At 42.2% G+C, this 26,173-nt stretch overlaps 1 protein-coding gene across 8 annotated transcripts in view; it reads right to left on the bottom strand.

The window, feature by feature from the left end:
• The window catches only part of MAP3K3 (mitogen-activated protein kinase kinase kinase 3), a 61,145-nt gene extending 34,972 nt beyond the window's left edge, over nucleotides 1-26,173 (bottom strand). For 3 of the 8 annotated variants that reach the window (XM_059669916.1, XM_059669917.1, XM_059669915.1), the window contains exons 1-3: nucleotides 25,788-26,173; nucleotides 16,421-16,542; nucleotides 1,534-1,574 (exon numbers count right to left, since the gene is read on the bottom strand). In XM_059669916.1, the coding sequence (XP_059525899.1) occupies nucleotides 1,534-1,574; nucleotides 16,421-16,542; nucleotides 25,788-25,791 (167 nt within the window). In that variant the 5' untranslated portion in view covers nucleotides 25,792-26,173. Of the gene's footprint in view, nucleotides 1-1,533; nucleotides 1,575-2,147; nucleotides 2,235-16,420; nucleotides 16,543-25,787 lie in introns of those variants that run through there. The other 5 variants (XM_059669912.1, XM_059669913.1, XM_059669914.1 and 2 more) reach the window with 4 other exon arrangements.

Genomic DNA, 26,173 nt, shown 5'->3' with positions numbered 1-26,173 from the left:
CCTTGATACCAATGCTCTGCTGGCTCAGGGCTTCAGAAGACCATTCCTGTCTGACCACCTTAAATATTTGTGGTTTCGATCTGGCAGCTTCTCTGAAACTAAACACATACACGTTCTCAGTGTAAGTCTGCTCACTGTAACTGCATACCACTTTGGGAACAGGAATTCAGGAGAGCATAACTGCATAATTAGGCTCCAACACAATTGAGCTTTTGATTTCATATCTACTGAAAACTCTGGGCTGCAAGTCTGGCCATGCTTCCAAAACCCAGTCAGGTTAGAAGTGTGAAAAGCAGCAATAATGAAGTGACAATTTAACTTCCCAGCTACTGGCAAGACACAAGAGGAGCAGCTGGTGACAGGGCTCAGAAGGCCTTCCTCCTTCCAGGCCTGGAAGAGCCGTAGTACCCACATGGCAGCAGTAAGATTATGGCACTGCAGACCCACTCTTTGCAAAATGTTTCCACCAGGCAGGCTCTGACAACTTTGTGGGCTTGTAGATGTATCTTTTTAAGGAAGAGCTATAGCCACAAATATCCTATGGAGCTAGCTTCAAAGTGGACTGAAAACTGCCAGCAGCAGAGAGGTGCCAATACTAAGAATGTCTGGAGAAACTAAGGTCCTCTGGAGGGACTTGTAAAGTAGGGGGACCTTATACTTATCAGTAGTATCCTCTTCGCCTCTCCAAATGCTGGGAGCAAAGAAAAATGGGCGATATCAATGAAAGAAAGGCAGAGTGGGAGACAGATATGAAAGGCACACTTATGCACATACATACACACAGGGTCCCAAATATCCCGTGACCAGAGTTCTCTATGGCTTTTAGAAGTTTTTCTTTAAATAACATGAGAAATTAAGTGAAGTCATATTTTTCTTCACTAAGAACATCTACCTTAACTTCCTACCAACCCCCTCCCCCCCAAAAACAAACAAAACAAAAAAACACAACAAAAATACCCCAAAAAACTAAATATTGACAATGGAGAAAAGGACATCAGGGTTTTGTAATATTACTTTCACTTCCCTAATAAGGTAAGGGAATATAGACTGAAAAACTCCCTCTTTTTTTGTTCTCAAATGATCTGAACTCCTTCACATCTGAGGGACTTGGTGGAGCTTCCCATGACCTAGACGTTATAAAAAAACTTCCAACTCATCACCCTGGCCTCTGACATGGACAAAATTAGGGCCACTCTATCAGGGAAGGTAATGGCACATCATAGGAGAATCCTAAACTCCCTCTAATGTGTTGCAAATGGTACAGTGTCAGAGTGTCTGGAAGTTATGACTCTGAGAAGGGTTGAAGTCTTGACTTCCTCCCCTCGTAAACTGGTAGATCTCACAGTAGCAGAATAAGAGGAGAGTAAAACATCAGTTTAAGTGGCTTCCATATAGACTAGAAATAAGGTTCAATTGGTAGACCAAGCCAAGGGTGAAACTTTACCTTTTATGTCCAATCAACCCCACTGTCCAGCCAGTGACCCCACAAGAATCACTCCAGGGACACAACCACTAATCAGAAAGCAGACTTACCGCCTCTCCCCGTTGTGCTCAAACTTGATTCTGACGTCACTCTGCCAAAGAAATGACAGACAAGTTAGCGGGTACTCTGGCATGTGTTACTCCCAGGTAAGCAATAGGCAGTCATTTGGCAACATTAAGCAAATATCCCTGATGTCCTTTTCCAGCATCTCTACCCCCTGGGTATTCCCCTTTCCAATCAGTAGTTGTCTTCCAGTTCTAATCTCAGGGGCAACAAAGCTCTTGGGACAAGATCCCTAGGCGGCTGCCCCAGCTTAGTTGCTATGCTCTGGCATTTCATCCCTCCATATAATTTCCTGGCCAGGATACCGTTCCTTCTTGGCTGATGTAACTGAACAGAAAAAGAAATCTTAGTACTAACACTTCCTAACTATATAGCTATGAGCAAGTTACTTATCCTCTATGAATCTTGTTTTTTCCATCTGTAGAATGGGGCTAAACATGTCTAATTTGCAGAGTTGCTATGAGAACTAAATAAGATAATAGAAGTAAAGTGCCTGATATACAGTAGACATGCAATAAATGGTTGCTACTGCTAGTATTGATTTCTGTGATCCTCTCAAGGCTACCCCCAGGGGGATAACGTGGAACCCTGGACAAATTACCTTATAACTGCCCCCAGCTTTATCCTAAATGACCATCATGGGTAGCCTATAAGCTCTGGGAGAACAGGAATCACATCTATCTTGTTTCTGTACCCCGGAGACAATCAAGGGAATATGTAATATATGTGCTTAATATTTATTAAATGGATTAATTAGAGAACAAAGTTGAGTGTAAATATCAGAAATAAAAGGAAGTAGAAGTGTTAGAATGTTAAGGAACAAATCAAGGAGTAAGAGATATTGTGAAGGGCAAACAAACAACTTGTGGGAGTTAAAAATGAAAGGAAAAGGGAAGAGCTATGACAGAACAACAGATATAGAGGGGGGAAAAAGTAAGATTGTTAGGAAATCAACAAATAATATAGAGAAGAGAAAGAATTCATAATCAATGAAGATCATATTGAGAAAGACACATTTATAGAATGGCATAGAAGAAAGTAGAGGCTTTCAAAGCATTTGAAGATGAGGAACACAGAACAGACAAAAAAGGACGAGCCTGAAAGGTAGAATGGATGCATAAGGACTTCCTCTTCCCAAGAGATTAGGGGCCTATAATTCTCTTCCAGTCCACTGAAGAACCGGACCAGTGGTTCTAATTTACACTCTTAAAATTGTGGAGAACCCCAAAGATCTTTGTTTATGTAAATTATATCTAATTTTTCCATACTAGAAATTAAAACTGAGAAAAATTTTTTTTTCATTTTAAAATAAAAAACCATTACATGTTAACATAAATACATTTTTTATTTTAAAAAATAACTATGTTTTTTAAAAATTTAGTGAGAGCTGGCTGGGTAGCTCGGTTGGTTAGAGCATTGTCCTGATACGCCAAGGTTGCGAGTTCAATCCCCAGTCAGGACACACACAAGAAGCAACCAATGAATACATAAATAAGTGGAACAAATCGACGTGTCTGTCTGTCTGTCTGGCTCCTCCTTCCTCTCTCTCTAAAATCAATAAATGCCGGGGTCCAACCCCAGCAGGTCCAGGGGTCCCCAAAGGTGTAGACGGAGTCGGCGAAGAAGGAATGACACGGAGACAGCGTTCAGTTGATCAGCAGCCTAGCCAGGATCTCCAGCCAAGTTCTGGTCTCGATCTCCAGAGAGGTTCTGCTTAGGATCTCCAGCCAGGTTCTGTGGCCATGTTCCCTCGCTAGGTTCTCCAGCCAGGTTCTGTCTGAGATGTTCTCCAGCCAGGTTCGGTCACCAGGTTCCAGTCAGGTTCTCCTGCCAATCTCCGCAGTCAGGTTCAGTCCAGGATCCCCTGCCATGCTCTCTCGCCAGGCTCCACCTCCAGGCTCCGAGGCCAGTCCCTGTCCAGGATCCTCCGGCATGCTCTCGCCAGCGAAGTTCTTCTGTCTCTAGAGAACGTTCTGTGTAGGTTCTGTGCCTAGGCTCTGTCTCTCTTGGTCCTGTCTTCCAAGCCCTGTGTCTTGCTGTCTTGTTACATCTGTATTTATACCAGTTCATTTTAATCCTGTCAATCTCTATTACAAAGGCTAGGGTGTTTCTTATCTCCATTCCGGGGAGTAAAGATTATGTAGCTTAAGCATGATTGTTCATAGTTAAAGTGATTAATTACCCGCCTGGCACTTAGTTGAGGGGTTTTATTCCCTCCCTAACTTCAGGGGAAAATCCCTACTTGGGGATTCAACCTTTCTGGGAGAGGTGACCTTGGTTAAAACACAGCGCCAAGAAGGTGAGCAAACATATTAAGAACCGTATGCCATATATGCCAGGTCCCTTGAAACAGCAAGGATGGACCGGCTCCTGGCAAATAAATAAAATTTTTTTAAAAAGGGTTTAGTGAGAGAATGCAAATCTTTTCAATGCATGGCTTAATAGGAGACAGCTGACGTCTCATATTAGCTTCTGCTTTGTATATATTGCAATATTAGATATCATGTAGCCTGTGGAAAACTTTAGATTCTTAAGAAAATGAGGCTGAAAAGGGCAAGTAACATCTTGGTATTATTATTATGAAAATTGTTTAGACCTCAAGGACTCCTGATAGGGTCTTAGGAACCATCTAGAGGTCCCTAATTCACACCTTGAGAATCACTGAATTAAAATATAAGCTTTCCATCCTCGGATTATTTTAAATACAAGAAAACTGGGGGCCAGAGAGCTTAATGGCCCTGAAAAGGTCGCCTACTAAACAGTGGAGACCATAGCTTCCCTGAAGAATAGGTCTGTATGTGACAATTCTTCCCAATACAGCCCTAATATAGCTCTCTCATCCTTAATATAACATATGGACCACTTCATCATGAATAACATATGACGATAGTTAACATTTTTTGAGCATTTACTATATACTGAGACTTGTTCTAAGCATCTATCTATATAATCCTTCCTATTTAATAAAGAGCTAATATGCTAATTAACTGGACAGTGGAATGACTTTCCAGAACAACCAATGGGCAGGGGGCAGGGCCGTGAGGTCCTGAGGCAGCCGGGACCATGAGGGACAAGGCAGTCGGGGCTGCGAGGGCTAAGCCCCTTGCACAAATTTTGTGCATCGGGCCTCTAGTCTATATAATAAAAGCCTAAGTGACCATTATGGCAGAATGACCAGAACGATTGGTCATTATGATGCGCACTGACCACCTGGGGCAGAGGCTCAACGCAGGGGTAGGGCCGCTCAGCCAGAAGCCAGGCTCACAGCTGGCAAGTGCAGCGGCGGTGGTGGGAGCCTCTTCTGCCTCTGCAGAAGCGCTAAGGAGCAGTGAGTGAAGCAGTAAGGAGTAGTGAGCAGGCGGGCAGTAAGGAAGGAGGGGTCCTGGACTGTGAGAAGGTGCAGGCCAGGCTGAGGTGCCTCCCCACACAGTGCACAAATTTCATGCACCAGGCCTCTAGTGTTACATATGTCAATTAAACTAACCCTCACAACAGGTACTATTATTATCCCTATTTTATATAAGAAACCGAGTTACAATGAAATTAAATAAATTCTCTCAAGGTCATGAATCTTGTAAAAGAAAAGGCAGGATTTGAACTGAGGAAGACCAGCTCTTAACTACCATATTATGCTACAAATTAAGCATTACATAGGCAAAGGAGGTTTATTTTATTCACAGATGCAGGGCTTCAATGGGAGCACTGAAAGAAGGAAACTGTCAAATGATCATTTGTAATATTACTTTTTGGAACTCATGGAGGAGATGAAAAGCTCCCCATATCTAGGGTAATAATGGAGTCAGAACCAGGAGGTTGGTACCAATCATGAAACAAGCTATGGGAACTGGGGGACCAGTAGGGAGGGTTGTGGTTAGGGTTGTGAGTAGATGGGGATGGAGGAGGTAAATGGGTAAGGCACTGTGTCCCACCAGGTCTGCATTCTAGGTGAGGGTAAAGATATGTGTATGTGTAGCAGAAAGGAGGGGAGGTGGTGCTGCAAAGAAAATTATCCTGTAGTCCTAACCGGTTTGGCTCAGTGGATAGAGCGTTGGCCTGTGGACTGAATGGTCCCAGGTTCGATTCCAGCCAAGGGCATGTACCTTGGTTGCAGGCACATCCCCGGTAGGGGGTGTGCAGAAGGCAGCTGATCGATGTTTCTCTCTCATCGATGTTTCTAACTCTCTATTTCTCTCCCTTCCTCTCTGTAAAAAATCAATAAAATATATTTTAAAAAAAAAGAAAGAAAGAAAATTATCCTGTAGATTCAAGGTTTGTAACAAGTGACAGCAGTTTTTTCACTGTCTTCTTTTCTCTTCCCCTGAAACACTAAACAGTTACTGAAGCAAAAGCTCTCCAAAGCATGGTGCCTGAGACCTGCTGCTGGGCTCTGACATGCCCTCTCTAGCTTACCACTATCTCTAGTTCTACAACTGGCTCTGGAGTATTCCAAGTGCTCACCAGTTTGCAGTCTTGTCTGTCCCTGCAGGTAAGTTACTACATCCTTTCACCTCCTCCTGCTCACAGTCCAGGATAACTTGGTGTAGTCTTTCATTATTATTTTTTATTAATAGACTAGAGGCCCAGTGCATGAATTCGTGTGCAGGTACAGTCCTTAGGCCTGGCCTGTGATCAGGGCCATCTTCCCCGACTGCCCACAGCCGGCCCCGCCCCCCGTCACCACCTATCCCCCACTGCCACCCCCCCTCAGTTCCCCATTCGCCATTAGGCGATCGGAGCCTGCCAGCTGGGGGGAGGGACCAAGAGGTGGTCAGTGTGCCTCATAGTGACTGGCCATCCGAGGCTTGCCTGCGCCTCGGGCCAGCCCTGGGCAGCTGGGGGGCTGAGGGAGTCCAGAGGCAGGCGCCTGCTGCCCCAGGAGGGCTGAGGGGACTGGGCGCCACCATCTTTGAGGGTATGGCAGTCAATTAGCATATTCCCTCCTTATTGACTGTGGGTGCTGCCATCTTTGAGGGCAGGGAAGCAATTAGCATATTCCCTCTTTATTGGCTGTGGGTGCCGCCATCTTTGCGATGGGGTGAGGGTCAATTAGCATATTACCATTTTATGTATAGGATTCTATTTTTAGAACAGTTTTAGATTTACAGAAAAATTGAACAGATATAGTAATGAGTACCCAAATACCCCCCCTCTACAGTTTCCCCTACTATTAACATGTTATATTAGTATGGAACATTTGTTTTTGTTATAACTAGTTAACCAATATTGATGTATTAATTAAAGTCCATAGTTCATCCAGATGTCCTTAGGTTTAGTTTTCTCTGTTGATTTTTATCTAATTTTTATAGCAATAACAAGCATGTAACAACAGCTCTCATTTTAAAACTGAGATAATAATTAGATGCACCTATGAAGGAATCCCCTCAGTCCATTGGGACTGAGGGAACCAAATACATTCATAATCTAAGCACTATTCTATTAGTCAGAAATTAGTGCATTTAGTTGAAAAGGGTATTAAACTTTTGCTCCAAACTACAGATCACTCCTACTCAAGCATATGATTAGTAAGCAGTGTAAGTAAAGAAGCCTAGTGCTCTGAATCCCTTCTCTGATGTGATGACAGCCTTTCAGAGCACATTCATGACCGACTTCCATATACCACCACACAGTGTGCCAAAATCTGCCAAATTCCCAAATCAGAGTTTCCCTTTTCAGGCTCACAGAGTAAGCCATGGATAAGGAAAGTTCAGATAAAGATAATTTAATTCAATTCCTTCCCACCAAACATTCTCCTTGCCTCTCTGAGGCATTTCAAACTGGCCAAGTCCCCTTTCATGAGCTTCTCTCCCCCCGCCCCCCCCCCCCGCCCCCCCCCCCCCCCCCGCCTCTGTGACTCTATCCCAGCCCAAGGAACCTGCCACCACTCTAACCACTTCTGCTTCTTTGTTGGTTCCTCTTCCTCATTTCCTCTCCCACCCCTCCCCCAGCACAAGACCTGTCCTGATATCTGGACTTTTGGCCTCTGGATTGATCCCTCCTCACATCTTCTCCTCAGTAGAAATAAAAAATCTCTATATTCAGCCCCAATCTCTCAAGCAAAACTTCATCCAGAGAGAGGTCAATGCGGGGAAAAGGAGACATATGTAATATTTTCAACAATAAAGAATTAAAATAAAATAAAAACCCACATTCATCTGTCTTCCACATATCTAAGGCAGATATGTTGTTAAGAATGTAGTGCTAGCCTGTGTAGGTCTGTTGGTTGAACGTCGTCCCACGCATCAAAGGGTCGCCGGTTTAATTCTGATCAGGGCACATGCCCAGGTTGTGGGCTCAATCACCAGTAGGGTGCATGTGGGAGGCAGCTGCTCGATGTTTCCCTCTTTCTCTCTCTCAAATCAATAAAAACATTTAAAAAAAAAATAAAGAAGAAGAATGTAGCACTAGCTTCAAACCCTGGCTCTACAACCTCTTAGCTCTGTGACCTTGAACCTGTTACTAACCTCTCTGTGATTCAGTTTTCTCATCTATAAAGTGAGAATAGTGATAGTATCTATCCCATGGAACTATCAAAAGAACTGGATGAAATAACTGATAAAAGTATGAGAACTGATATATCATAAGTGCTCAATAAATAATAATACAGGCCCATTATTCTTTAGCCAGAACTGTTGGGCCAAAAGTATTTCAGAATGCACTTTTGGATTTAGAGAGGTAGTATGGTACATGTTCTATGTATTTTTTATTATTTGACACCTCCCCCCAGGAGGAGGGGCAGCACTCACATGGCAGAGGTAGAATGCTCACAGGTATCTCGCATACTCCTCTGCATTGCTTAGCCTCTCTTGAAGTTAGTTTTGGGCTTTGTGTCTTGTTCTGACCAAGAGTTGGGAACAGAACTGAATTTCAGATGATCTTCCCCGACAGCCACATGTTCCAAATCAGTGAAGCCAACCTCAATTAGGGTCTCTAAGTGACTGAGGAATCCTATCCTCCCCTTCTCTGTATTGGAAATATTGTGTTAAGTCACTAAGATTTAGGGTTAATCTGTTAAACTAGTTTTTGTAATGAAAAGTATGAATATTCACAATAAATGGAATAAAGACTACAAATAATCCCTATGTTCATTCAGACCAGGTATTTGTTTTTGTTTTTTAATCCTCACCCAAGGATATGGTTTTTTATTTTTAAGAGAAAGGGAGAGGGAGAGAGAAACATTGATGTGAGAGAGAAACATTGGTTGCCTCCCACATACACCTCCACCGGCTATCAAACCTGCAATCTGGGTATGTGCCCTGACCAGGAATCGCACCCAAGAACCTTCAATGCATGGGAAGACGCTCCAACCAACTGAGCCACACCAGGTTTTGTTGCCAATCAGTTTGCCACAAATTTACCAAAAAATAATAAAATTGCCTTTCAGTTTACAGTACTCTTTGAATTGCAGAATTGCAGATAAGGGACTCTGGACCTGCAAAAGCCATCTATAGACGCACAGTCTGTTTTTTTCACTGTAATATCAAACTCAACCTAGACATAGTCTGCATCAGCTACCCTCCTAAACTAGTCTCCCTTCTTAGTGTTGCTGTTTCTAACCTTGGTACCACCGTTCTCTTGGCTACAGGCTCAAATCTCAGAGTTCTGCTTGATCCTTTCCTTTCTTTCCCCTCCTCACAGCCAGACAGCAAGTTCCAATTCTCCCTTCAAAGGTCTCTGGTTTAAGACTCTGTTACCCACTCTCTCCATCATCACTTATTTTGCCCCTTATTCTATCACTCCTGGATTCTAAAAGTAACTCTGTACTTTTTGGCAACCCCCTTCCAACATAGTTTACATTCCTCTACAATTTCAATCATCTTAACCACTGCTTTCATCATGTCCCTTCCTTACTAAAAAAGTAATCAGTAATCCCCATGACCTGACAGAATAAAGTCTAAGTTCTCAGCTATCATTCTAAGTTCTCTGGAATTTAAGTCCATTCAGTTTACCTAACCATCTCACATTGCTTGTTCTCAACAGGAAGCCTCTCTCCAGACAGATCAATGTCCACCCTATTTCCTGAAATATGCCATATTCATTCCTTTCCCTAGGCCTTTAATCATCCAGTTTCCCAACCTGGAATGCCATTCTTCTTCCTTTCCACCTAAACTTTTGCAGCCTAGTTCAAGTGCCATCTCCTCCAGAAATGACTCCATAACTCCTTGGCCCAAGTTCATCTTTCACTTTCCTGGCTTCCTATAGCACTCACTACTTGTACCATATATTTAGGCATAGTCACATTTACCTTAGTTTATTTTTTTCATGAATTTCTCATTTCCCAATATGACTGCATGCTTCCCAGGGTACAGCAAACATAACTTATATTTCTTTTGTGTGTCTAAGAAACTTAAAACTATAGGCACGTGTTGAACTAAATGGAGAGATGCCATAGCTGCTGAGATAAAAGTTCCAGTACAAAAATTGATATCTAGACAGATTCAAGAGTCCCCTGCCCACTACAACCAATCTGGTGAATGGAATAGTGAGAGATGTACCCAGGAGAACAGTGCAGGTTTCCAGGGTGACCTACATATTTGGGAACTCAGTAGGGGCAATAAGAGTAACAAACAATGACACCAAACTTATGCAGAAATGAACTTCTCAAAGTCTGAACTCAACAATTAAATATGGCTCGCAAGAATTTAAAAAATGCAGTGTTTGTTAAAGGTTTGTGAACTAATTTGACCTGGTAAAGAGCTCAGCTAGCCATCAGGTCTGGTACCCTCCCTCTAATTCTATAGTGCTCACTCTCCCTATACTTGCTATATTCTTTTGATGGCTCCCACATCTTTGGCATTAGAGTCCTTATTTTGCCAAAGATAAATAAATGAGAAGAAAAAGAAAAGGGCAATAAAAATCATTTTATTTGTATGTGACTCATTAATGTCCAAAGAGATCAGTGGAAGACATTATTTTAAAGCAGCTTCTTACAACATAGAATACCAGGCTTGTGTATTGCTTTATATGTGTGGGATTTTTTTGTTTGTTTGTTTGTTAATCCTCACCTGAGGATATATCCCCCCCACTAATTTTTAGAGAGAGAATGGAAGGGAAGGGGAGAGAGGGAGGGAGGGATAGAGAGAGAGAGAAACATTGATGTGAGAGACACATCAATAGGTTGTCTCCTGCATGCATCCAGATGGGGGCCGACAAGGGCCAGGGATCAAACCTGCAACCCAGATACATGCCCTTGACCAGGAAAAAATAGGTGTGTGGGCCGACTCTCTAACCACTGAGCAATGCCAACCAATGTATATTCTTTTATGTTTTATTTTCAAACTAGCCAGCCTATCTTTGCCTTGAAAGACAAAGGAAGTCCTGAAGAGCCAGGTCTATCATAGTAAAAACAAAAGGCAGTCTGTTAAATCACTGATCCTGCTGGGGGAACAACTCTTAAAGTTCTCCTCTAGAACTGATAGCCAAGAGAACTGACCTGCTTGTGCCTGCTATAAAGAAAGCAACTTTCCTATTCTGAAGCACCCAATAATGAACATCTAGAGCAGCGGTTCTCAACTTGTGGGTCGCGACCCCTTTGGGGGTCAAACGACCCTTTCACAGGGATCACCTAAGACCATCGGAAAACACATATATAATTACATATTGTTTTTGTGATTAATCACTATGCTTTAATTATGTTCAATTTGTAACAATGCAATTGGGGGTCACCACAACATGAGGAACTGTATTAAAGGGTCGTGGCATTAGGAAGGTTGAGAACCACTGATCTAGAGGGTCAGACTGAGACCCTGGGCTTTGTTCAAGCCTCTACCTACCATTTTAATAAGATTTGAGAGAAATAAGAATCTGTGGAAATAAGAATTCTATATTTTCCTCCATTTGGATTTTCAGAAATGAGTCTAGTTTCAGAAGTTTGCAAAGGGCCATCAGACAATAATAACAATTCAATAAAGGTAGAAAACCTTAACCCTTTAGGTTCCATGACAGTCTGCATAATTCTGGTTAAAAGCTTTCACTAGAGCTCATCATACCTACAATGCCAGAACATAACAGATGTGATGTAATCACTTCTGCTTCATTAGTTTTAAATGTATAAAATGCTCTACATTCTGTCCATGAACTTAAAACAGCTTGATGAGATACACACAATGGGTATTTTCTCTGTATTTTAGGCAGAAATACTGAGGTTTATAAGGCTGTGATCAGGAGTCAGAAGATCTGGGTTTGCTTCTTGGTTCTACTCAATAACTTCGCATAATCACTTTGTAAACTTTAAGGTACTACACCAGCCATGGGCAAACTACGGCCTGTTTGAAATGAATAAAACTAAAAAAAAAAAAAGACCATACCCTTTTATGTAATGATGTTTACTTTGAATTTGTATTAGTTCACACAAACACTCCATCCATGCTTTTGTTCCGGCCCTCCAGTCCAGTTTAAGAACCCATTGTGGCCCTCGAGTCAAAAAGTTTGCCCACCCCTGTACTACACACATGCTTATAGTTGTTGTTACTGTTGTTAACTGTTGTTGTGGAAAGCCCTCTGTTAGTTGTAAAAGCCTATGTTAATGGATTATTAACACTCAATGGCTCTGACCAGTTATCTTTTTACTACACTAAGCTGTCAAGTTCACAGAAAAAGAGCACCTGTTGATTATAAAGCACTGTGAGTTGATGACTGCTAAAGGGATGTTGCACATCACTACCTGCAAGACTATCCATAGGCCCTAGCACACTTAGAATGTGCCATATGTCTAATGTACAGAAGGAAAAGTACAAAGACTACAGCTCCTACCTCCTAGCAAATAGTTCATAGCTGAGCACCTCATGGCCCATGTACTTCCATAGTTGCTCAGATGTTTAGTTGTTCCCTAAAGCATTTTCTTTTCAATCAGTTACTTAGCTTATTTACTTAGAGAAGAGGATGACTGAAGCCCTGCCAAGCAGATATATTAAATTAGGTGGTCTAGTTCTTCCAGGCCTCAGCTCCCAAACAACTCTGTCAATGAACCCACAGCACCTCTGGCTTTCCTTGTTGTACCAAGCTTGAGCTCCATAAATCTGTGCCAATCTCAGCTCTGTCTTGTAGCCAGTACTGCCATTTTCACACTAAAGTGTTGTTTGCCTCTGCCAGTGCTCTCTCTCTCTCATGAAAAAGCCTTTCCTGCTGGCCAAAATACTTAACTACTTTCAACTGGGCCTCTGTAATTTGAATCTTTAGTCCAATTTTGACATCTCTTAGCCATTTAAATTAGGTTTTGATCTTTCATTTCTTTCTTCTCCTAAGCATGGACCTTCTGGCAAAAGATCTGATAATGGAGAAAACTGTTTAGTTCCACCCCAGGCCCAAGTGAACAAAAACAAAAATAATAAAAAATGTGAATTCACTCTGTAAATTGTAAAATCCTATGTTAATAGATCATTAATGTCTCCAGACTCTTAGGTAGGCTCTTTTCATTACACTAAGCTGTAAACACCTTTTCCCCCTAAAAGTTCCCTCCACCTCCATTTCACTTCATCCTTCCTAGAAATGCATTCACTGAGACTTCCTCCCTCTTTCTGCTTTCAGGATTTTGCTGAAGAATATTTCTCCTGGACAGAAGTTAAACATCTACTAGACTTCCCAGGAGAGACCATTCTACAGCCTTGACTTTATTAAGGGAAAAAACTAACGTTGCCTTTTTACCCAATATTAGCATAAAACTTTGTGCTTCAATTAGCATAACACCATGTTTGTTCCATAGCTTCTCAAGCTTATGACCTGTATCCAATGAATCACTAAACATCTCCAAGCATGTACTGAATTTTTGCCCAACAAATTAGTAGTCCCTTATCTATATATATATAAAAAGACAGCGACCGTAATGGCCATAATGACCGATCACTATGACGCCCACTGTGGCCAGCGAATGGGCCAAATCAGGGGGTGGGGCCAGCTGGCCAACCTCGAGGCCCCTCCCCCCTGCCTGCTGGCCCCTGATTGAACTCTTCAACCCTGATCAAGAGCGGGCCTATGGCCAAATGCTCCCTCTCTTCCCCTGGGCCAGCCCTGTCCCCGATCAGCCCACCCCACCACAATAGGCCCACAGCCCCTCTCTCCCTGGCCAGCCTGCCCCTGATTGCACCCCCCACCCCAATAGGGGTTGGGGCTGGCTGGTCAACCTCCTGCATCCCCCTCCCCCCAGCTGGCCACGCCCTTGATGGGCCCCCACCACCCTGATCAGCCACAGCCCCTCCTCCCAGCCGGCCCCACCCCTGATCACCCCCCCACCCCAATAAGGGGCGGGGCTGGCCCACCAACCTCCTGCAGCCCCTTCCCCCACCTGGCCCCACCCCAGATTGGTCCCCCCACCACATCAGGGGCAGGGCCAGCTGGCCAACCACCCATGGCCCCCCCCCCAGGCCACTGGCCCCCTGATTGGCACCTCTTACCCCATTCGGGGGCAGGGCTGGCCCCACCCCCAATTGGAAGCAGCCCCTTCCCCCAGCCAGACAGGCCCTGATCTTCCGATGGGGGGAGGGAGGGCAGGCTGGCCAGCCAACCTCCTGCCATCTCTTCCTCCTGACAGGCCCAGCCCGATCCGCCCTGATTGGGGCCAGGCTGGCTGGACCCCACTCATACACAAATTCGTGCACTGGGCCTCTAGTATAATATATAAAGTTGTGTTGTCCAAGATAATAGTCACATGTGGCTATTTACATTTTATATTATTAATATTAAATAAAATTTAAAGTTCAGTTTCTCAGTTGCTCTTTAGCTATGTGTGGTAGTGGCTACTACACTGGACAGCACAAATGTACAACATTTCTATCATTACTAAAATTTTATTTGACAACACTGATTGAGTCTGCTTACAAGTAATATTATTGTGAGGAATGGTGATGCGAAGCACCGAACATAGGTAACAAGTAACCAGTACTCCCTACAAATCCACAACTTGTCCGGGAAATGAACTCTGTACTCTTGCAGCACTAGTATCAGGTTCAAAAGAATATTTTAACTTTAACAGATAATTTGGTTCCTTACCAAAAATTTGTCTCACTGACCCCTGCACATAAGCTTGTTGTTATTGTGGGGCTGTTCACAAGGACTGAGCTACTGCTGTTGTGTTTTTTCTTTAAAAACAAAAAAACTGAGATTAATAGCTTGTATCCTTCTCTATGCAAGTGAAAAAGTTTGACGATATTCAAGTAAATTATGAATCCAAATAGCCAGTACCTCTTGCTAAGATTACTTCCTAACCAGTAGTCAATTTTTTTCACAGCCTTCTACCTTCATAACCACTGACTTCACTCCACTAACAGCAGTAGGCAGAATAATCAGGACTTTTCTTATAATGGCTTTTAGCTCTAAGCAAAATCCCTAAAAGATAAATACCTCTCAAGGATCAATCAGGGTCCACTCTACCCCTCCTCTTCCCAGCCTGGTCCCTTTGGGCTTTCTAACTCAAGAAAGCTTCTCCTTTTCACCTACAAACTAATATACAGGCTAATAGTCCAGTCTGGAGAAAGATCAGCTGACTAGAGCAGAGTTAGCAAGCACACTCAACATAGGAAGACAGGAAGGAAAGTGAGGTCATTAGGCTCAAGCCTGGGGGAGGGGACTCACTTCTGGTAAAATGCTCCTTCCAAAAGCAGCTTTGAATAGAAATGAATTATAGCAAGGGAGAACCCTCACAATTAGACAGAATAACGTATGAAAATAGTACAAGAATGGGCCCTATTCTGTTGTTCCCTTAGTTCCGTAAGGTAACCACAAAAATAAAAACAACTTTCTAAACTAATCCTTCTATTAAAATGAAACAAAAGGTACTCAGGGTCCCCAGTTTTACTAAAGGCATGAAATACTCTAGGAGGCCATATTTAGCAGAACTTGGACAGAAAAACTTCAAGGGTGTCATACTTTCTCTAGAAGCCAAGGGTACTTCTGAAGAACTGGTAGACAAGGTACAAATGAGAAGAGAGGTTAGCTGATAATGAAGAGATCCACAAGGGAGGATGTCATGGACAAGTTTTCATCAAACACACCAAACACCACCATCTAATATAGTGCTAGATGCCCACTAGGGAAGAAAGCTCCCCATCATTCATTCCTTTCTGCAGGCCAAAGTACCCAGGAAACAGGGAGGTAAATGACACTGCACAGAGAAGGTTCTCAGCACGTAAGTTTAAATGTTAACAAAAATAAAAACTGTTTTCCAAAAGAACCACACAATTCTCAATAAAATAGGCATTCTCAACTATCTGAGTTAATAAAGGAAAACAACTGTAAACAACAATAAAATCACTCACTCATTATTACCTTTAGAATATATTCTATGACATTTTATTAAATAAATTTCCCTTCGTAATTATATTTTATATAAGCTAATACTAAAATTAATTAAATTTTCCTGAGTACATACTGTAAAGTTGTCTTCTGAGTTAGGGATCATAAATCTGGATAAAATACTGGCCAAATAACCAGAAAAGTTATATAAATACTGTCCCCATAATAAATGAAGGAATTATTCTCATTCTCTGTAAATGAAACACTATACACAAGGTTAGATGCACAAGGCTTTGGATTCCAGATCATGATTCTTTTCACAATCTTTTTTGTTTTTTAATATACTTTTGATTTCAGAGGAAAGGAAAGGGAAAGAGAGATAGGAGCATCAATGATGAGAGAGAATCATTGATGGGATGCTTCATGCACAACCCTACTAGGGATCGAGCCCACAACCCGGGTATGGGCCCTGACTGGGAATCGAACCATGACCTCCTGGTTTCAAAGGTTGATGCTCAACCACTGAGCCAAGTTTCTTTTCACAATCTTTCAAGTGTTACTTTAAAGTATTTATTCTTGGCTTCTCAAATATTTCCTATTTGAAAACTCCTCCCCAACAAATTTCGTTAAGTCTGCCAGGGCCACACATACCTGCCTATTTGGGTGACCCGTGTCTTTGTTCTTCATGGTCTCATATGCAGGCACCCGGGGACGTCGGCTCATCTGGAGGGCCACCAGATCCTTCATGATCGAGTTCAATGCCTCCTGTTCATCTACAATGAAAAAGAGCACATGGGTTAAGATACTTTAGTACAGACCAGCAAAGTACTTTCACAAATTATATGACTAATACTCAGGGAGTTCTTCCCAGGTAAAACGACAGGCTCTATTACTATAAGTATATACATTTCTCTCTGAAATCTCTCTGAAAAGTAACTGAGGTCAGACTATGGCAGTTTGAATTTTAATGGATTTTTAACAGTTCTCTAATCAGATCACAGGCAGCAACATTTACCAATTCACTGGGGGCAAAGGATGTGCTCAAACAGAGCAATTCTTCCAATGTCACAGAAACTCAACCAGGAAAAACATGAAAAGTTGGAGAACTGAAGAACAACACGGCACAGTGTAGTAGGGTACTGAGTGAAAAGATGAAGTCATGGAGAGCTGATTATGGAAGGGAGTTAGTCACAGGCTTATTCTTCAAGTATCATATGTAGGAGAGCACATTTTAAAAGGTACCAAACAAGGATCTCAGGTAGTAGTTCTGAACAGTTGTCTTACAAGCCTAGCCTTTGAATACCCTCCTCCCAACCCGTCATAAGTTTATAGGCCTTCTGCTTCCCATGGGAAGTCAAAAGGCAGTTCTATTGTTTTTCTTCCCTAACTGACTAAGCAATGCATTGTCTCCTTTTTACTGGCATTACTTTTAAACCCCTTTTCTTGAAATAGCATAAAGTACTAGAGTTCTCATGTACTGAAGACAACTGGCCCAAATCCAGAATCCAAACCAGCCCAATTCCATGTTTTCCAAATTCTCCTTGACCACTTCAATAGCATTTGAGAGTTGAAAATAAATAAATCTGTTGATCTGAAAAGGAACATGAGGGATCGAGTTGTTATACTTGCTTTGGTGACAAGTGAGTCACCTGGGGATTGGGGGCACACCTTAAAAGAATCAAGAACACCCAAATACAGTGTCTATCTTCTGCCTTTTATCACTGTCCCTTGGAAATATTCTAATACCCTATGGAAAGGAAAGAACAGCATGAAGTATTGGAAGTAAAACTGCCCTCTATGGCCCTCCCCTCTTCCTAGACCAAATCTGCTCAGGTGTCCTACATGACCTCAGAAAAGAAGGGTGCCCTTGAAGAAGTTTTTGTATGCTCAGAACAGTACAATTGGATTTGAGGCCTTGGCTGGGTAGCTCAGTTGGTTAGTGTCATCCCAAAACGCTAAATTCGAGGGTTTGATCCAGGTCAGAGCACATACAAGAATCAATCAACGAATGCATAAATAAATGGAACAACAACAAAAAATTGATATTTCTCTCTCTTTCTCCCCAGCTTCTTCCTTTCTCCCTCTAAAATCAATAAATAAAAATAAAAATAAAAAAAAACTTGCAGGAAAACCACAAGTAGCTTCCCATCTAATTCCACTTCAAAATATACATATTTACAAAAATATGCATGAGAGTGATACAATTGTACCAAAAGAATGAGGTAAATGGGATAAAGAATGAGGAAGTTGGTATTTACAGAAAGACATTTGTCAAAATTAAAACACATATATCCCATCAATTATCTCATTTTCTAACAACTTTCTATTTCTACAGGCTCCTTCAAACAAGGGAACTGCTTGGGTATTTGTTTATTTTGTATTTTAACCTCCCAATCAAGATTTAAAAACTAGAGAATAACATCTAGGCTAGGAAGTTTGGCATATATATACGCTTATACATTAAATTGGCTTATATATTATTAAAGATGTATGTATAAAATTGGGCCAACTGTAACAGTAAATTGTGATCAATATAAGGAGGATTATGACTAGGTAGGTGTTTTCATAGGGGCCTCCAACAATATTTTTAGCAGCAGAATGCATAGAGTTTTCCGTATCAAGGTAACCACACTTAGAATTGAGAATTTCAGTTGTCTCAACTCAGATATTGAAACAAAATGGACGTAAATACACACACATGCTTTTTAAGTTAAATCCATGACAAATAGACTTTGTAAATCATTTTTAATTCTGTATAAGATGATGCTATTATAAGAGCTGGTTTATCAGGTTGACAAATTCTGTTTCCAGGAAGCTAACCAATTCCTGGCATTACTTAATGGATAAACTTGCTTGGTAGTTCCAGTGTTGAGAATACACTAGACTCCAGAGCAGTGGTTCTCAACCTTCCTAATGCCACGACCCTTTAATACAGCTGCTCATGTTGTGATGATCCCCAACCATAAAATTATTTTCGTTGCTACTTCATAACTGTAATGTTGCTATTGTGATGAATCGTAATGTAAATATCTGATATGCAGGATGTATTTTCATTGTTATAAATTGAACATTATTAAAGCATAGTGATTAATCACAAAAACAATATGTAATTATATATGTGTTTTCCGATGGTCTTAGGCGAGCCCTGTGAAAGGGTCATTTGACCCCCAAAGGGGTCTCGACCCACAGGTTGGCGACCCACAGGTTGAGAACCGCTGCTCTAGAGGGATGGTATGGTACTATCTCTTGAAATCCAGGACAACTGACACAAGTGAAACAGGGTTATAGAATCTGATTATTTTTAAGTATACATATATATATATATGTGTATATATATATATTTCATTGATATTTTACAGAGGGGAAGGGAGAGGGATAGAGAGTTAGAAACATCTATGAGAGAGAAACATGGATCAGCCCTCCTGCACACCTCCTACTGGGGATGTGCCTGCAACCAAGGTAACATGCCCTTGACCGGAATCGAACCTGGGACCTTTCAGTCCGCAGGCCGACGCTCTATCCACTGAACCAACCCGGTTAGGGCTTAAATATATATTTTTATTGATTTCAGAGCGGAAGGGAGAGGGAGAGGGAGAGGGAGAGAGAGAGAGAGAGAGAGAGATAGAAACATCAATAATGAGAGAGAATTTTTGATCGGCTGCCTCCTCATGCCCCACAATGGGGATTGAAATCGCAACCTGGGCATGTGCCCCCACTGGGAATCGAACCATGACATCCTGGTTCATAGGTCAATGCTCAACCACTGAGCCACTCTGGCCAGGAAGAATCTGATTTTGTGTCAAAAGTCAAATATATTGTTAGAGGCAGACAGGTTTTTAAAATGATACTTCAAACCGAGGGCATGGATAAAGACAGGAAGTAAATCAAGTGGCACTTTTAGGCATTTCTTCCTGGAGTGAGATTTTAACTGAATTATCACTCTAGTATGGAATTCCTTAAAAAATAAAAACAAACAAAACTTTTGAAAACAAATAGCTTTCTTAGAGTACAGCAGTCAATGAACTTTGGAGTCAGAAAGACCTGGGTTTAAGCAGGCCTTGAACAAATCACTTATTCACCTGAAACCTCAATTTCCTCATCTGTAAAATGGAGAACATAAAGTATCATTTTACAGAGCTGCTGTGAGAGTTAAAAGAAGACAAACTTAAAAATTATCCCTCATGTTACCTAACATTTAGTAATGCTATAAAAAATGTTGGCTAGTATTATCATCAATGGAAAAAGGTCAATGGGAAAAACCTAAGGCCACTTAATCTACCCTAATACTTAATTTTATTCCTGAATTTTTATTAATAATAACCATTTACTGAGTATAATGGTTAATGTGTAATGTAGTATACATTAATTTTGAAAGATACTTTAAGGGATTCAAACTCTAGGGATAAAAGAATAAACAACACACAAACACGAGGTTATACAAACAGAGCTTGAATCAGACAGTATACAAACTATGGTACATAAACACATGTGCAAAAAAACTTTTTTACAGTGTGAGTAGCAAGAGGTTGTACAGGTTTTTACATAATTATTAACAGAATAAAGATTCGTTCAGAAAAGCAAGCTGTTCCAGTTGTGAAGGAGAGTTTTAAAAAATGAACTGAGGTGGAAAAAGGACATAAAAGCAAGTGAGAGGTAGAGGGGAAGAAAGGAGACTGATCCTCAGTGCACTGTAATCCTTATAGAGGAGGAAGAAGGTATGCTAGCAAAAAACCCTTTAACAAGATTGGAAAAAACAAACAGTGACACCACAGAAGCCAAGAGCAAAGAAGGGCAGTGGCAGATATAAACTAGGCAGTTCCAATAGAGTAGTAGAGGCAGAAACAAATTTTAAAGGGAATCAAGAAGCTGGAGATTAAAAGAAAATTGGAAGTTGTGGAAGTCAACAATTAATTCATTTGTGAACTTAACACGTGAACAACTTGAGGCAGGTAATAGTGTGCTATAACCTTGAAAAGATTTCCTGAGGATGGGATGATCTGACACACTTAAAAGCTACCAGGAAGCCGCAGAGAAGTTGATTCTAGAGATTTAGAGGTTAAGAATCTAGAGGGGAAGAGTATTCATAGAAAATAAAAAAGAAGGAATTTATGAAACAAGGCTTAAACAGTGGAAACTCTTAGGCAGTCTCAAGCAGACAGCTATACACAATTAGCTGCCAGCATATACTTCTCCAGATACCCTGACCTATGTATGATATGGGGGCTACCAGGCCACACACTCCTCTATTTTAGCTTCATCAGGAAGTGACTTCCAGACCCAGCTACTGCTTCCCTACCTAAAAGTTGGGTCTTAAGGCACTCCCATTTATGAATTCTCTTGGCTAAAAACCCAGAAAAGTTTCTAGAAGAACCATGTCCTTTGGTAAACATTGCTGTCCTTTATGTCTGTTTACTATGTCAGACACACTCTTTTCCATATATACAAATCTCCAAAGTAATACTTAAATATTTTTCTTCATTTAACTAATGATGTTATTTCTTCATCTTGTCAACGCTCTACCCTACTGTGCCAGATCATCTGATCACAATGCTCACCCAGGAGATCCTGAACTTCAGACTCTCTCTGAGTCAGATTTTATTATCTTATTCTACATATTTCACATATTCCCACTGCCTCCACCCTGTCCATACCTAGGCAAACATCATTTTATAGTTAAGTATAAGCAAAAACAGCCCAATCCTCAATTCACTACGAACTTTTTTCCTTCAAGGATGTGGTTGAACTTTTGCTAGATCTCAAAGTCAAATTCTGGTATTTATTTTTCTGTTTCTGGAATATAAGAGCCCTTCGTATTAGATGGTGGTTCAAAATGTAAAGATATATATTACAAAGTAAGCCATTGCTTCCTCATAAGAATCAATACTTCACAACTACATTTTATTTTAATGTTTAATGAAATTAACCTAAAGGTCTGACTATAGGATTATGTATGTCAATCCCAAAACTACAGTATTGATCTTTCCCCTTCCTGTGTACCTTTACAGTTTGACAAAGTAAAACCTACAACACCTCATTACACTTGTTTATATGTTTCTGATTTACTGTGCCTAACCATAACTTCTTAAGGACATGATGAATTCAGGTACAGGGCCTAACTCTTCATCTGACATATAAATGACAATAAATGGGCAAAGAATAAATGGATAGCTTATATAAAACCAAGAAAATTGTTTCTTATCCTTTTATTCTCTAAGTGTTATTCACTTGGACAGAGATTTACTTTTTACAAATGGCTAAAATTCTGTTTTAAAATCCAGCTGTCGTTTTTTTTAAATATCTGAAATCTAGCCCTAGCCGGTTTGGGTCAGTGGGTAGAGGGTCGACCTGCGGACTAAAGGGTCCCGGGTTTAATTTCGGTCAAGGGCACAAGCCCAGGTTGTGGGTTCAATTCCCAGTAGGGAGCGTGCAGGAGGCAGCCAATCAATGATTCTCCCTCATCACTGATATTTCTCTCTCTCTCTCCCTCTCCCTTCCTCTCTGAAATCAATAAAAATATATTTTAAAAAATAAAATATCAGAAAATTAGTTGTAACACTGCCATATTGGTTTCTTATATCTCGATCCCAATTTCAAAGAAAACAGTTGCTAACTATTCAGAGTCTGCACAGGTGGTCAGATTCTAGCCAAACTGAATTGAGACTGGTCTAACTGGGAGTTTCCAAGTTGTCTATAAATCATATTGATTCTGACTTCAAACCAAGTTACCAAACCAGAACCACACCATCCTAATCCTAGACTCAGTTCATTAGTTTCCTGTAACATTTCCAAGTTGTTACATATTTTTCAGTAATACTTCCCACTAAGTTTCAGATTGCATTTATTTAAAAGTCCAAATAATGCCTGAATTAATCTCAGGCATTATTAACAAAATTTGCCATTAAATTACTAAAACTAGGAGAGAATTCTAGCATGACCAAGAGAATATGACAAGTCAATCCCAATTTTTTAAAATAACTACATAGTATCAAAGCCAAAAAAAAGAATATTTCCTATTATTTACAGGGATAAGTATAGTTTCCACTAGAAATTTACTGGGGCTAACAGCCAATATAAAATCTGGCATTTTTTTTTAGCAACCGAAGTTGTCAAAGAGACTTGAGTCTGGGTTTAGAACAGCTCAGGAAAATATGACTGTTGGCCAAAGAACCTGCAGGGACTCAAATTAGCTTTAGTCCTTTCCTCACTGGGCTCGAGTTTAATGAGTGTAATGAAAATATTAATAAGTCTATGTTTGTCTCATATCAACCCTTGAGTTTATTTAGAACTATAGCAACTAAAGCAAACCAAGAAGTCTGGGAATTTGAATTTTCAGCATTAATATTACCAAAATGGAAACTAGTATTTAAAAGAGAGGCAGTGTATGTGTGAGTGTGTATGTATCCTTACTGAGTCCTATACAAAGCAAATTAAAGAGCCAGGTTCTGGGAGAATTCAGTATTAGCTCTGCAAGTCAAGGTCATCTATAAAAAGGAAAGAGAATGGTACAAGGCTGAAGAAAGCCAGGCAGTGGTTCTTAAACCACCTTGCCTAATATTATACTGTAGCCACCAGGCAAGTTAATTCCCTCCTCACTGTTTTGGTTTCTTCATGTAAAACTGATACTGGGACAAATGAGAAGACACTGAGATCTGGTCCTTTTTTCTTTTTAAAGTTAAAAAAATTTTTTTTCCAATTACAGTTAACATTCAACATTATTTTGCTTCAGGTGTACAGCATAAGGGTTAGATAATCATATACTTTACAAAGTGTTCCCTCCAATATTCCCCGCCTGGCACCACACATAGTTATTACAATAGTACTGACTATGTTTCCTATGCTGTACTTTATATCCCCATGACTATTTTGTAACTACCAATCCATACTTCTCAATCCCTTCACCTTCCTCCTTTTTTTGGGGGGGGGGGGTGGAGGGAGAGGGGGTGCCTCTAGACTCCATCTATATAGTTCCTTTCCTCCCCATCACTAGCCCTTCTATAGATCCACACACTTAAAATAAACTTTTGAAAATCGTTTGAAATGTGAAAACAGGCTGACAACTATTTTGTTATTGTTAATCTTCACCTGAGGATATTTTTCTCATTGATTTTTAGAGAGAGTGGAAGGGAGGGAGGGGGAAAGAGTGAGAGACACCTCTATTGGTTGCCTTCCGTATGCACCCTTATGGGGCCTGGGGTCAAACCTGCAACCCAGGTACATGCCTTGGACTGGGAATCGAATTGAGACCTTTTGATGTGCGGGCTGATGTCCTAACCATTGAGCACACCAGCCAAAGCTGTCATCTATTTTTATGTTAGACAATGAAAAGAAGCCAACCTATCTGGGTACTCTAACTAGTTTAGCAGTTAAGAAAGTGGGGAGTAGGTCTGCACACCCTCAAGTACTTCACACTCCCCTTTGGGACTTAAGACTGCCTCCAAAGACCTATTAGAAGACTATCACAAATATAGGTTCACAAATCAATTCAAAGACTTAATGCAATCATCAAGTCCCAGAACACAAGTTAAATATCTGAAGCCTAAGGAGGACAAACAGAATTATGTGCTCCATTTACAGTAAATGTTCAATAAGTACTTGTTGAATTATGTATTTAAATACCAGGCCTTACTGGATTCCTTTTCTGCTTATTGTCACAGGAGACTTTCCCCAGAAGAGCAAGCTCTTCTGAAGCATGGGAAGGAAACAGTAAGTCCCCCAGTAAGCAAATCCATTCCTTACAGTATGAGGGGCAGCCTGGAATAGAACAAGGCAATTCATTCTAAGTCAGCGGGTACAGAGAGGCCACAAAAGAGTATCTGCCCAATGTGACACAGCATACACTTAACCTATGAAAATGACTTGACCTTGCTATAGGGCAAAGCAAACATTAACGTTCCCTCTTCACATGGGGCACTTCACAGATGCAATGAATGGTTCTGCAAAAGATTCTTTCACTGAAGTTTACCCCTTGGTTATTTAGGACCATACCAAAACTTTCAAAAACTTGTGATTGCACACAACAGTATTACAATAACTGGTCCAACAAGACAAGCAAGTACATCTAAAATATTATTTGCTTCTTGATCTAGTCCAATAGTTCTTTGCTAAGTTACCCAAAAGGACATGAAATATAATTCGGTTCAAATGCTGTGTGTGGAAGGCATTAAAAGCTCTTCTTTGATTACATCTTCACAACAGAAATGGCAAATATTGATAAAAAGGAAATAATTTCATAGCTTCTTTTTGTGCAGCTAATGCTTCTCTTAAAAGTTATGTAATTCCAGGGATACTGTAAGATAAAAACAATGATGCAAAACACTGCAACCGGATCTTTCAAAAAGTAGGACGTGAATTATAACTGGCAGCCCCCGACCAATTCCCAGCCTCCAGCAATCTGCGTGCTGCTAGCATTTCTCCGCCGCGCTGTTGATAACAGTGATTGCCGTTGTAATCACCTCCCAGCCTATCTCCCCATACGCCCTCCCCCCTGCGCTGGGGCGCGCACAGGGCTCGAGAGCAATCCCCGGGAACTCTCACAGACCGGCCAGTGCGAGCAAAGGGAAGGAAATGACACAGGCAGGAAAAAAAAGCAAATCAAGGAAAAGACACAACAGCAGCTGGGCCTGCACCAGCCTCCAGCCCGGGCCCCACACTGCGCTCTCGCTCCCCCGCCCTCGGGCTCGCGGTCCGGCTCGCCCGGGCCCGAGCGGGCTGCCCCGCCGAGCACGGGCCCCCATCCCGCCGCTGCTTCCTCGGGATGCGCCCGCCGCGCAGCCCGGAAGGAGGCTGCGGAGTATGTTCCGCCAGCCGGGGCCGCCCGGGTCGTCCGGGCGGGCTAGAACCCCCGCCCCGGCCGCGGAGCCGCAAGCCGGGCGGGCGGGCTCCGGCGGTTCGCAGCCCCGGCCAGGCGGGCTGTCCATGCCTGTCAGGCGGCGGCCCAGGGTCCTCCTCCCCTCACTCATCCTGGGGCGGAGCGACGCGAAGTAGCGCGGGCACAGGCCGGGGCGGTGGCGGTACTCACCCATGGTGGCGATGGCGGCGGCGGCTGGTCGGGCCCGAGTGTCACCTCCGCAGCCGGAGCTGCATGCCGGGGGCCCGGGCGGCGGGGACGGCAGCGGGCCTGGCTCCGGGCGGGGGGCGCGGGCTGCGCTCGGGGCCCCCGCCGCCTCCCCAGGCTCCGGCTCCGGCTCCGCCCGCGGCCGGGCGCTGTGGCATGGGCAGGGTGGCTCGCTACATCCCCGGCGCTCCTAGGCTCGGCCCAGCCCGGCCTCGGCTGCGCCGCTCGGCCCGGCCGCCTGCTAGCCCCTCAGTCCAGCAGTCGTTCCGTCCGGCCACCGTTCTCCACCTCAGGAACGCTCCGAAAAACAAACCGCTGGTCGCGCAGCTCGCCCCCTTGCCTGTCACTCA

This window comes from Myotis daubentonii, chromosome 16 (assembly GCF_963259705.1).
Source record: "Myotis daubentonii chromosome 16, mMyoDau2.1, whole genome shotgun sequence".
In the NCBI taxonomy this organism is placed as follows: Eukaryota; Metazoa; Chordata; class Mammalia; order Chiroptera; family Vespertilionidae; genus Myotis; species Myotis daubentonii.
Note: the sequence above shows the minus strand (reverse complement) of the source record. Positions and strands in the feature narration are given on the sequence as shown.